This window comes from Platichthys flesus, chromosome 21 (genome assembly GCF_949316205.1).
Source record: "Platichthys flesus chromosome 21, fPlaFle2.1, whole genome shotgun sequence".
Classification (NCBI taxonomy): Eukaryota; Metazoa; Chordata; class Actinopteri; order Pleuronectiformes; family Pleuronectidae; genus Platichthys; species Platichthys flesus.
This window is the reverse complement of record NC_084965.1, coordinates 19,683,499-19,697,303: the sequence shown is the minus strand read 5'-3', so window position 1 is coordinate 19,697,303 and position 13,805 is coordinate 19,683,499. Positions and strand designations below refer to the sequence as shown.

Sequence of the window (13,805 nt, the reverse complement as noted above, 5' to 3'; positions counted from 1 at the left end):
ATGATTATGATGATGATGATGATTTCCATTTCAGTAGCCACAGCAAATACAGCAGTGGATCAATACTCTGACAAAAAGGCAATCTGCAAACTTTTGGAAGCGTGTGTGGCTGTTATTGACCTACCTGAGACAGTGTGGTAGGCTAACGCAGAGAGCTCGGCTCTGTTTCTGAGTGCAGACTCTCACTGGCAACTCTGCATGGCTGCTGCTGCCTCTGATTGGGTGGCTGGTGGAAGGGGGGTGTACTGGAGACAACCAATGCTGGAGTGTTCTCTGATGCACACAGGCAGAAAGAAGCTTGTCTTGTGCTCATACACACATTCTATCCTGCAGTCGGACTGATTTGAACCTCTCACTTTCTTTTAGATGCACCTAGGTTTGTTTATTAAACTAAAGTGTTTTGATTATACACCAGGTCACAAGTCTGTCACAGGACTTACACAAATTGGAGAGGCCAGTTAGGCTGCTTATCTTTGGACTGTGGGAGGAAGCCAGAGTACCTGAAGGAAACTCATGCAAAATGTTAAGGTTAATTTCTGTCTAAATACATAATAATTCTTTGGGAGGGGCACCGGCCAAATGGATGTGAATATGGGTCCTTAGACATTTGGCAACCACGTGGTGGTCTTTAATTGGTTGTTGCAGATTATCTGTAGGACCCAACTGTTATTTGCAGCCAATAGGTATGATCTATGTTTTTTTTAACTTATGTTAATGTGATTGGTCAACACCTTCATGCCTTCATATGTACATCTGCTGTTACTGAGTTACTTCCGCTACGAGCTGACCGGCAGAGATATGGAGACTTCAGTGGGAATCTGGTGATTTTTTTGCAAAAGCACACAAATAAGAAAAAATGAGGATAAAGGAGCAAGACTGACCCGATTTACAGACTAGTCAGCAAGTGATAAGGATGAGCTTACACCTTCTCCCACTCTTCTTATGAGAAACAGAGGTGGCTAACTTGATGTGGTGAAGGAATGTCTATTACTGCCCCCCCTGTTTGATGTTTGAACACAGGATCTGTCGGCACAGAGGTCCTGTGGAGAATGACAGGGGTGCGAGACTCAGTTCAGGAGAGGCGATGGTCTTCAGGAGAGGTGGTGGTCTAGTGGCAGAAACTTGGACTATGGGCAGAGAAGGTCTCTGGTTCGTCTCTAGTTCGACTCCACGAAAAGACAACAAAAGAAGAACCTGGATTGATCTGTCCAAAAATCCAGTGTCTCCCTACCCTGTCTAGAGCCCCTGAGCAAGGCACCTTACTCCCCCAACATCTGCTCCCCGAGCGCCGTACATGGTCGCTCACTGCTCTGTGTGTCCTGCACCAGATGGTCCAAAAGCAGAGGTTAAATTTCCCTACCAGCATGAGTGTGCCTTTGCATGTCTGTGCATGTGGGACTAATAAATGCATCTTAATCTTCTCTGAAAAATAAAAACAGCCTGAAAGTTGCCATAGTCACTTAGACACACTCTGCAAAACATTTTCTGCAGGCTTAGCATTGCTCAGCAGCTCAATGACCGCTACAGGATTGGCATATTGTGTGTTCTGTTGTTTTCATTGAGTCTGGCTTCAGTTCGTTTGAATATCAATATCCACCCTAAAACAATGAAAAGATAGATTTTGCTTGTCGTAATCCAGAGACCTCACATTGAATTGTTATCTTCAAAACATGTTTGGAGGTTGTGATCACATTTTGATGTGTTTATAAAGAATGTACTCCCGTACATACACAATGTGTGACGGATTTCACTTAATTCATAATGAATGGAATATGTACCACAAGAGAGAATAAAGATATTATATCGCTATTAACGAGTGTGTCCATGTTCCTAAGTGCACTCGTCAAATAGCAAAACAGATTAACAGCAAATGTTGAATTTCAGTTCCATTTATAAAAACGAATGGCCCGCGGTTTTTCTACTTTTCAGAATTTTTTTCTTACATAAGGAATGCTGTTACATAACTGTATCCTTTAAGCCTGGTATCTAAAGTGCCATCTTCTTTTTTCCACCCTCCTCCGTGTTTTTCATAATGCCACAGAAAGACACTGAGAGGAAGAGAAGGCAACCAAGGACAAGTGTGTTACAGGAGGATAAGAACAGAACAACAACATTCAGCTCATTCAGCTGTCAGCCCTTGCGTCCATTATGTTTCTTTTCATTTTGCTTCACAGAACTGTCCTTTTTTTGGTCCAAGCTTTAGGTTTCTGCATTCAATTATTTCATCCAATTATTTCATCTATTAAATTAAACATATTATAGACAATTTTAACAGCAATTACTTAGTATTTACATTAAGGAAGGAAAGGAGACTTTTGAGGTTGAGTTTGAAATCGATAGGAGGGCACTAGTGCCAAAAACAGCACTGTCACAGTTAGTTGGTGAAGAAATCATTTTTAATCAGAAAGTAATAGCACACTGGTCAGTTAATTTACACAGTTTAAACCAAAAAATACAGAACCTTTTGACACCATTTTAAAAATAAATCATATTTGACCTTTTGTTCAGGTTTTTTACATGATATAGCAAAAGATGTGGACACCTTTCACTTGTGTCATAATACATGATTCTGACACAATGAGCATTTATATGATGCCAATGTTTCCAAACTTTATTTCAGTCTCTCCACAGGGCTTCAGAGATTTTATCTCATCTAACCTCAAGAGCATTAATCAGTTAAGCCTTGGCTCTTAGTCAACATGTTAGTTCATACCGAAGATGCTGGATGGGTTTGAGGTCAGGACTCTGTGTAGACCAGTCAAGTTCTTCCACAGCAATTTGGAGAAAATTGCAAGCCTGGAATAACATTAGTGACTAAAACATCACTTTATTCAATGTATTAAGATTTCAACTAAGGGAACCTAACTTAGGGAAAAACCATGATTAATGTAAGAGTACAAGTCTGTGTACTTTCGGTAACATCCAGGCACAAACATGGCTCTGGAGGAGAATATCAGAGGATATTTAGGCTAAAATCATGGGGTAAAAGACATCGTTTCAAGTCAAATTTGAATGTCGGGGCTAAGGGACACTTGGATGACAACACAAGAGCCGTATGGAGGCATTTTGTGTTTTTATTCTCATGTTTTTTTGAGATTGAGGAAGTTTTCACCATTTACTTCAATTGTATTGGATTTGGCTCCAACACTGTTTACCCCTGAAACTCATTCTGGGGTAAACAATCCCTTTAAATGTATTAGTAGGCATCAATGTATTATATTATGTAAATATATGACATTTAGTTTTAGACTTAGTAGAAAGCAAGTCAGTCACTAATGATCAGAAATATTAATCTAGTATTGTAAAAGGAAAAGTTGCAGTTGTTCAACTTCATTGATCAAGCTGTGCTGACGCTAATGTGACTATGAAGTGTGTAATGAAACTAATTTGCCAGGAGGTGGCAATAAAGCTTTCTGAATCACTCAGGAACAAGGACTGACTGACACAAAATATGTGACATAGATTACAGAAAAAAGAAAGAAAGATATTCCATTACTAGATTATTTCTTCAGTGTTGCCGTTACCAAGCAACCTGTCTCATCTTCCCGTGGAGCAGAGTTTCATCTTCTCCATATTGATGCTGCCTGTGTTTGCTGACACATCCATCGCCTGTCCCTGCAGATAGGGACTCTGTTTTCCAGGCCTATGGATAAATGTTGGCTTATGGAGCTCCAAATCATCCATGTGTGTGTAGGTATCTTCAATAATGTCTCTGCAGCCTGTAACCTTTGCTATTCCGACTTTCGGTTGGAAGACTTTACTCTTGTATCCCTCCGGGTGGTATGAAAGACGCTCCTCCCCATCACTTATATTTTTAATATACTTGGCCTTGTCATCATCATCATGATCACCATCATCATCATCATCGCTATTAGCGATGATAATCAGTTCAGCCTGGATGTCTTCCTCCTCATACTGAGCATTCTCATAGCCCATGAAAATCATTGTGACAGGAGCTGATTCTAGCTCATCTACCAGGTTCAGAGAAGAGGTACTCTCTGCACAGAAGGGTGAGGGTCTGTTCAAATCCCTTGAGCTCTCTATCAAGGTATCAGGTTCACCTTCAGACTTGAGCCTGCCAAGTGAAGGAGTATGGCTATCTACAGCCCTGTAGACCGGTTGAATGGGTGCTGGCATTTCTTCAGATCTAGCTTTAATTGAGACCAGAGCTGCTGCGTTTAGAAGGCTACCTGTCGCGGAGTTGGTGAGTCCTCGTGAAGTTTTAGCACTAATGTCAGGTTGTGGAATTACATGTTTGTCACTCTTTGATTGTTCTGGAATGTGGAAAAAGGGCAGCTTGGTTTCTTCTCCAGATTTTTGGAATCTTGTCATGGAGTCTTTTTGGATGAGGCTAGGGCTCAGGGTCTTCCTCTGGGTTTTCCATCCCTCTAGGTCGTTACAATGCTGGTTTTCCTCTGTAAGGACTTCAGTGCTGTTTCTGGATGAAACAGCACTCTGGGAAGGGCTACAGCTGGGTGTTGTGCTTTGCCTCTGTGTTTTATTTGGTGTACTAGGTGTTGAAGGCCTGCTGCTGCCTGTGTAGGGTAGAGAGTAGACAGGCTGATGGTACTTCACCTCAGTGGGGATGTTCTTATCTGTAGCCTGACGTAGCAGCTCTTCTACCTCTGTGGTCGTCATCTTTCCAACTGCTCCACTGTCCATTTTGCTTCCATCTGGATGAAGTGCATAAACAGACTTGCGCCCATCATCGTACACTTTTAACCCCCTTCCTTGGATAATTTCTGGGGTGATAGACGCCGTAGAGACGACTTGGCTTTTGCCTGTTCTCTTATCATGCTCCACATTGATCTCCATCGCAAATGTAGCTGGAATGGAGAAAAGAGGAAGATGAAGATCACTGGACAAAGATCGAAGAATAAATATTGTTTAATGACAAAAAATGTTATGCACATTACTTACATATTACAATTAACTGAGATCAATGTAAGGCTATGCCCTGTAGTGACTATAAGGATCTATTTGAAAATTGTGGCCCTACATCAAATATGCATGGCTTGATCAATGTGAAATCTCTACTTTTGAATGGAGTTTTTTATGTAAACTATCTTGCAGATAATGCCTATTGTGTAAATAAAAATAGTCACTAACAGCTTTAATCTAGGGGTGTCCCCCAAGATTAAAGCATCCAATGGTAGCCTAGTTCTTATTTTAAACCAAACTTATTCCCATCTTACTGCTAGATTTGGAAAAATATATATAAATTCATATTCTAGGAGCAGACACAATTTAAAGAGAGTCATACTACAAGTACTTTGGGTGGATATTAGGCTCTTACATAATGTGCATATTAGGAACATAGTGAGGATATTAGTTAAAAGGCTGGGTATTTATTACTGACAACAAGGCTCACTTGGACTGTATGGTAGCTGTCAGGAAAACACTTCCTGACAGCCTACAGACTAGAGACTACTGTATTATAGGATTGTAGGCTATGGAGACATTACTTATAAACATGATGCCCCCTCTGCCCTGTCTAACTACTTGTTCTGTACACATAATGTGATAAGATGGCGCCGCGAATGGCGGCCACGGTGTTGCGCTCTCTCGTGCTTTTTACGTTTTTGTTTATTTGTACGGTCTTCAGCACTCCCTCTACAATTACTTTTTCTAGAGAAGAACTAATGAATGTCCGACGTTCCATTCCGCGGACCCTTTCACCGGACTTTACAGACCCAGACACTTTTTTGGAGATTTTGGTCGGAGGAGCCGCAGCTCTCTGTGGAGCTTGGAGGAGACGCAGGCGAGGGAAAGCTCACGCGACTTCGTCAAGCTAAAGAGGAGGCCTTCAGGAGTGGGGACAGGATCCTGTTCAGCCAGGCCAGAAACACACTGACTAAGGAGATCAGAGTGGCAAAGAATAACTACTCTGAGAAGCTGAAAAACAGGTTTTCAGCTAAAGACCCTGCTTCAGTGTGGAGAGGCCTGCAGGACATCACTGACTACAGGACAACCTCCCCCCGCCCCATAGAGAACCCTAAACAGGCTGAGGATCTGAATGTGTTCTACTGCAGGTTTGATCACCCCACATTAAAGCCTGAAACATGCTTCTGCGTTTTCACGGGCCCGTAAGCGCAAGAGCCCTTCCGGGTCCCTTACGTGCTTATGTTTCCCTCCTTACGTGCTGACGGGTGTCGACCCCCTTTTCTAAAATTTACGGCAAAGCTCCGCAAGCTCACTCAGCCCGCAAGGCTGTGATTGGTCTGCTCTACATCCCTTCTGGAGCTGCATTTCCGGTTTCATGCCCCATAATACCGGCAGAAATCACGGAAGATTTAGAAGAACGAATATAGACCAAATAGAAGAGCACTTGGCAGAAGATATCCGATAGTATGATCACTTGTATAACCTGTCACTGACTGGCGGATTTGTCCGCCAGAAAAAGGCTACGAGGAGCCGCAGTGGCTATGTAAATAAACAATCGACGAAGAAGAAAGAAGGCGTCTCTAAGGTCGTCTCGACAAAAAGCATTACTCCGCCTAGTGTTCTGGCGCGGAATTGCTTTGTAAGACGCGCAACGGTTGGGGAAGCATGAATGAAAACGAGTCTTGCGCCACAGCGGCGTGAAAAGACGCAGACGCAGTCGCAGAAGCATGTTTCAGGCTTAACACCTCTCACCCGCTCCAACCCGGTCTTCACACAACCATCAGCACCCCCTGTTATCACCTCCCCCCTCCTCCCTGACTCCCCACCAGCGCTGACGGTCCTTGAAGAGGATGTGTGCCAGCTCTTTCAGAGCCAGAAGACAAGGAAGGCACCAGGCCCAGACGGTGTGTCACCCTCCTGTCTGAAAGCCTGCACAGAACAGCTGGCTCCCATCTTCACACGGATATTCAACAGATCTCTGGAGCTGTGTGAAGTCCCCTCCTGCTTCAAACGCTCCACCATCATCCCAGTCCCTAAGAAACACTGCATCACCGGACTGAATGTCTACAGACCCGTCGCCCTGACGTCTGTGGTCATGAATCATTGGAAAGACTGGTGTTGACCCATCTGAAGGACATCACAGGCCCCCTGCTGGACCCCATGCAGTTTGCCTACCGGGCTAACAGGTCAGTGGATGATGCTGTCAACATGGGGCTGCACTACATCCTGAAACACCTCGACTCCCCAGGGACCTACGCAAGGATGCTGTTCGTGGACTTCAGCTCGGCGTTCAACACCATCATCCCAGAAGTCCTCCTCACAAAACTCATCCAGCTCACTGTGCCTGCCTCCACCCGTCAGTGGATCACAAACTTCCTGATAGACAGGAAGCAGCAGGTGAGGCTGGGTGAAATAACATCCAGCACCCGGTCAGTCAGCACTGGTGCACCTCAGGGATGCGTGCTCTCCCCACTGCTCTTCTCCCTCTACACCAACGACTGCACCTCAGGAGACCCATCGGTTAAAATCCTCAAATTTGCAGACGACACATCAGTCATCGGCCTCATCCAGGTTAATGATGAGTCTGCATATAGGGAGGAGGTCGAACAGCTGGTCCTGTGGTGCGGTCGAAACAACCTAGAGCTGAACACACTTAAAACCGTGGAGATGACAGTGGACTTCAGGAGGAGCCCCCCAGCACTGCACCCCCTCACCATACTAAACAATACTGTGTTGGCTGTGGAATCATTCAGGTTTCTGGGATCTACAATCTCCCGGAACCTGAAGTGGGAACCAAACATCAATACAATCCTCAAGAAGGCCCAGCAGAGGTTGTACTTCCTGCGCCAGCTCAGGAAGCACAACCTGCCTCAGGAGCTGCTGATCCTGTTTTACACTGCAGTCATCGAGTCTGTTCTGTGCACATCCATAACTGTCTGGTTTGGATCGGCCACCGAATTGGATAAGAACAGACTCCAACGGACAGTCAGGTCTGCAGGAAAGATCATCGGTGCCAACCTGCCCACCATCCAGGACCTGTACACATCCAGAGTCAGGAAACGGGCAGGAAAGATCACTGCAGACCCCTCTCACCCTGGACACAACCTTTTCCAACTCCTCCCCTCTGGTAGGCGCTACAGATCGCTGTTCACCAAAACCACCAGACACAAAAACAGTTTCTTCCCCCTTCGCCGTCTCACTACTGAACAGTCAACCCACTCTGGCACTGTGCAATAACTCTGGATCCTTATAATAACCACTGTACAGTTACTCCCGGAATTATATTATATTATATATAATATATATTATAATTATATTTAATTATGTTTACTTATTTCACTCTCACTGGATATTGTAATATGCACACCTGCACTTCTTTTCTTAGACCATCGCACTGTTCGGACTGTTTGTATTGTTTTGTTTTGTTATGTTTGTTTTTGTGATTCTGTGTAAGCACCTGAGAGCCACTTTACCGAGTCAAATTCCCTGTTTGTGAAAACTTACTTGGCCAATAAACCTGATTCTGATTCTGATAACTGTGTACTCAATGATCACATTTCCTGGCCTTCACTAAGTCTTAGGCTACATCATCATTTGTGTACCTTTATCTGGAAAGCCATAATAGGGAAACTCATGTCTTTGTAGCCTCCATTCACTCACTTACTACTGCTATGTTTTTTGCTCCAATAGTTGGCTGCTCTACAAGGTAAGCAGGATTTACTTGGAACTTGGTAGAGCAGCTTTTTACTCCAGAACGCATTGTTTCTTGATGGTTTTTATATCCTTCACTTCTATAACTTTGGTAACCTTTAAATGTTATGCTATCTTGGCCAGGTCCCCCTCTAAAAAATGTGTCTCAAGGAACTTCATGGTTTAAAAAGATCATTTAAGTTAAATAAATTAAGTAATCCAGTGTGACAATATTCTAGATTGTCTCTATGTAGATCGACCTTTTGGATTTGTCCATTACGACTCTAATGAGGACACAGTCATTTCCCAGAGTGACTCTCCTTGAAATACTTGAAATACTGATTGCTACAGCGAGATCTAATTTCTTCCTAATTTGTATCCTTCTGAAATGTAAGTTTTGAAAAACCAGGAGTAGTATTCAGTCAGATCCAGTAGACGGATCAAGAGTGCAAAATGAAACAATGAAGCTGAGAGACAAAGCAGTGACATTGGTGGTGAACAACAAAATATGTCCGAAGCTTAAATTGTGCTCCTTATTTATCCCACTTGTCTCTAGTCTCTTGTTCAGCACATTAACTTGACAGTTGAATGACTGGTCAGGAAAGCATCCTACATTTTTCAGCCATTCTAATAGTTATATGAGACTTATACCTTTCTTTGTTTCTTCACTTCCAGGCTTACATATAAGAGGGGTTTCTGCTGGTGTAAGTGGGATGAATGATGGGATATCTGGGAGTGGTGAGGGAAGATGATGTGTCACATCTGAGAAGAAAAATAATGCCCGTAAAATACAAGAAACATGCTAAAAGTCAATTTAAGGATCTTGTATACCAAAGTGTCAAATCCTTAATTTGGTATGGTTTATGACCCAGGTATTAATCCTTTATCATAAGATAAATGGGGACATAAATAAGGTAGTACTGCTCATTCCTTTTCTGGCATGACTTTCACATGGATATCAATCTCATGTCTGTGTGTTCGACAAAGATCTGGAAAGACTGAATGCATTTTTATTTTATTTTCAAGGGGAACCTAAACATCAGGAAACAGCTAGTCCGTTACAGTCACACACCTCTAAAGCACACTATTACACATTGTATCTTGTTATAGATGAAAAAACGCGTCAACAATACTATTTCTGCTGGGTGAATAGACAAACTGTTGTTTGTGAAGTAATTGCTCCAACTCTAAAACTGCAAACTGCTATATATACATGGTTTGTTTTTAGATATAACAATCACATTTGATGAACTTTAAACATGTTGGTAGGAGTAATTGAGAATATTGAACAGAGCCAGGCTTGCATTCCCCACTTTTCATGTAAAGAGATTGATATCATATGAACATCTTAACATCTCATCTGAAAAAAGTGAGCAAAAGAAACAAACTGTCTAAGTCGGAATAAGCAGTAAAGATGAAATTATGTATTCAAGATTGTTAGTGTATGTCAACATTTTTAAAATCTGACATAAACTATTATTATTAGAAGACTGGATACGCTCAGATCAATTAATATGTTAATTCATCTATTATATGATGTTAATAATCCGGGAAAAAATGCTGTCAGATCAACACATAAAAGTTCAAAAGAAATGTTTACCTGTCTGATAATCTGCATTTAGCTCCTACATGTGAAGACAGAGTGGGGTCAAAGTGGTGACAGCAGCAGGAAGTCATCATCACAGCAGTGCTACCGATCAATGGTGTTAAACATCAGCAGTCCAGTACTGTGACATGTTAAAGCCACAGTTATTCCACTGTGCCTTTATGACTACAGACAGGCAAAGGTTAATCATGCATATTAGTCCTTGTACACTGCACACCGAACATGTGAGAAAGATATGCACCTCCCATTCAAATCACCCCCCTGTGAACCGAAGCACACCCACACAGTTTAGGGAGTGCATCTTATTAGAAATAAGCAGAAATTAGAGGAAATGCCACAGGATGCATGAGGAGAGTAGAAAATGATCAGATATGAACTCAGTAGTAAATATTAATAGAATGCCCTTGGATCTATAAGCTTACTTGAAACTTCAGTTTGTTTCTTGTCAAAGAGTTTGTTATCAATCAAATAATCAAATTGTATTTGAATAGCCCATATTCACAATCTCAATTTGTTTCATAGGGCTTCACATAATATATTATCAGAGTTTTCTACAACATCCAATATTATTGTAAAATATTTTGTTTAAGCTAATTCATGCAGTGGACCGTGTGGTACATGTGTGAGTTTTTTTTTACTTCAGGTGAGACACATGTTGCTGTGATACTCTCGATGGCCAACTGGAAGTTACAGTGAGATTATCAACAACATGAGCCGGTGGCTTGGGAGATAGAGCGAATTGTCCAACACCTAGGTCGTTTGTTCCCAGTCTCCACAATCCTCATTTCAAAGTTTCCTTGAGCTAGATACTGAACCCCAAAGATGCACTGTAAGATTGTGTGTGAATGGGTGAATTGCAAAACTTAACTGTAAGTTGCTTTGAGTTTTCAAGAAGATAAAGCGCAGAATAACTTACTATGTAGAAGTTTAGTTTTGTTCATGTTCAGTTGTAGCAAACTGCTAGTATCTATAGTTTATCCGAGTTGTTAAGAAACAATACACATGTATACACGATGGGTGACACAATGGATATGAAGACAGTTGTTGTGTCTGAATAAGAGGAAACTGTATAATGACATAAAAGACACTAATGATGTGGGTACAAATATAGAATTGTGTGATAAGATTGAACATGCTGATGATGCCGTATCATCCAGCAACAAATTGTGGTGACCTATCAGTTATGTGCAAGTTATGTGCACTATAACTCTATTTCCTATCATCTGTCTACTAGAATTATATTAGTGACCGTTAAACCTTTGAGCTCATAGATCTGTTATTAGAGCTGACCAAACTGGATCAGGTTTCATCATCTTGGAACCTGAAGCAACATGTAGGGACCAGTCCATCCCCTTGAGCTGAGGCCCCCAACTGGTACGATATATTTGCCCTGGGTGTTGTCTCTCCAGCTATTTACAGGCTCTCCTGCCTTATAGCTGAAGGTTGTTGGAGCATTATACAGCATGAAATAAATACCTGCAAGGCACAGCATACTTTTCAGGTTTGAAAAGTCATTAAATCTTAGCTTGTATTACATTTTGAAATGTCAAACCAAAAAGAAAACCAAAATTATTTTAAATTGGTGTTGAGTACAGAAGTTTGCCCAGTATTTCTATTTAGCTTTTTTTAAATGATCATTTAAGTGTCATTGTCACTTAACTGTGTATAGAGCTTTTTCTCAGGTTATATTTAACAACTGAAAAACACAATTTTAACTGCAGATTAAGTTAACAGTGTTTTATATTTCAGTGACTGTATAGGCTACTGGGTTAACATATCTAGAAAGTGAGAAGGAGCAGGGTTTCAAAAATATTCAGCCATGTTGGGACTCTCACGTCAGGAATCGGTGAATAGCAGTTTGTTAATACCTTAGATAGGATTGTTAGATCATCCTGCTTCATTGCCTCAAGGTTAAAAAATATTTTAGCATTATTAGAAACCATGATCAGCAAAGAACACAGCAATAGCAGTTAGCACTAGTACAGCAAGCAGAGTTTTAAAATGCAGCCAGTTGATTTGAGCCTACCTTTATAATGTCCTCAGCAGTCCTCTCCACCTCTTTTAACCGCTTCAGGACGACTTCTTCATTGGCAGATATGTTAAGCTCCTGTTCCTCCAAGGTCTTAACCTCCTCCTCTTTACTGAACAAGAGAATTACAAACTATTGATATCAAAAACAACATTCTCAGGAGGTTTTCACTACCAGCATCAGTCGATAGTGTATAAGCCAGCAAACCACACTCGCTTCAGTGCTTTTTTTCATGGCATTCTGGGTAGTTTTACTGATAGTGAATTTCCAACAGAAACTGATTTGAATCACAAAATGTGTTTTTGCATGTAAAAGTACATTTTTGGATCGACCACCGAATTGGATAAGAACAGACTCCAACGGACAGTCAGGTCTGCAGGAAAGATCATCGGTGCCAACCTGCCCACCATCCAGGACCTGTACACATCCAGAGTCAGGAAACGGGCAGGAAAGATCACTGCAGACCCCTCTCACCCTGGACACAACCTTTTCCAACTCCTCCCCTCTGGTAGGCGCTACAGATCGCTGTTCACCAAAACCACCAGACACAAAAACAGTTTCTTCCCCCTCGCCGTCTCACTACTGAACAGTCAACCCACTCTGGCACTGTGCAATAACTCTGGATCCTTATAATAACCACTGTACAGTTACTCCCAACTTCCAACATATAAAATGTGATTGACGCTAGCTGAAGATTAGCCTGAATTGCTAATAGAAGTTGTTGTTCTAAAATGGTGTCTGTGGGGTAAAGTGAGACAAATGCTGTGGGGTAAAGTGAGACACTGTTTAGTCTTAAACATATTTTAGTGTAATATTACATTAAACGTGTTTTATTTTTAATGTCTTAAACATTGTAGAAAAGCCATCATGCCAAGAAACTACACCAGGAAGACAACCTGGGGCCAAACACCCCTCGCAGAGAGTGCAGCCGCTGAGGTCATGCAAGGAAATAAGTTCTTGAGAAAAGCTGGAAGGGACAGAAAAATTGACAAGACAACCCTCAAAACATTCATAAAGAAAAATAAGAAAGGGTAAGTAAAATCAGTAGCCTTGGGTGCAGTAGCTGAGGCAAAGGCAATATTCACAGATGAGATGGAGGAGGAGCTTGCCAAACACTTGAAACAACTAGCTGACCAGTTCCATGGCCTTGCTCCAGTTAGTGCCGTGAACTGGCATTTGAATACGCAGAGAAAAACAATGTGCGGGTAAGCTAGGGTGTGCAAGCGATCACATGATTCTGTAGGTTAACTTAGGCCAATTGATCTTGCCACAAAGCTAAATCTTATAATAATGAATTCTCTACTCTTTAGGAGTAGAGTGGTTTGGCAGCTTGCTAGCATGTCACCATCTCTCTGTCAGAACTCCGGAGGCAACATCCCTGGGAAGAGCTACAGCCTTTAATAAAACTACAGTGGGGGAGTTCTTTGAAAATCGGATTGTAGTGATGGACAGGTGACAGAATACATTTTTTTGTTGCAAATGTTTTATGGAGGCTTTACCTGTAAGATTTGGTTTTGATTCTGATAAGGTTTTTCCCTTGCCTCTCTTCTTTAAGATTAAGATTAAGATTAAGATACATTTATTTATCCCAAACAC

The 13,805-nt window shown here is 41.8% G+C and overlaps 1 protein-coding gene across 3 annotated transcripts in view; it reads right to left on the bottom strand.

The window, feature by feature from the left end:
• The window catches only part of palmdb (palmdelphin b), a 52,194-nt gene that overhangs the window by 14,011 nt on the left and 24,378 nt on the right, over window positions 1-13,805 (bottom strand). Inside the window, exons 5-8 of one of the 3 annotated variants that reach the window (XM_062379968.1) lie at window positions 12,207-12,321; window positions 10,175-10,199; window positions 9,226-9,336; window positions 2,390-4,826 (exon numbers count right to left, since the gene is read on the bottom strand). In XM_062379968.1, coding sequence (XP_062235952.1) covers window positions 3,538-4,826; window positions 9,226-9,336; window positions 10,175-10,199; window positions 12,207-12,321 — 1,540 coding nt within the window. In that variant the 3' untranslated portion in view covers window positions 2,390-3,537. Of the gene's footprint in view, window positions 1-124; window positions 1,370-2,389; window positions 4,827-9,225; window positions 9,337-10,174; window positions 10,200-12,206; window positions 12,322-13,805 lie in introns of those variants that run through there. The other 2 variants (XM_062379966.1, XM_062379967.1) reach the window with 2 other exon arrangements.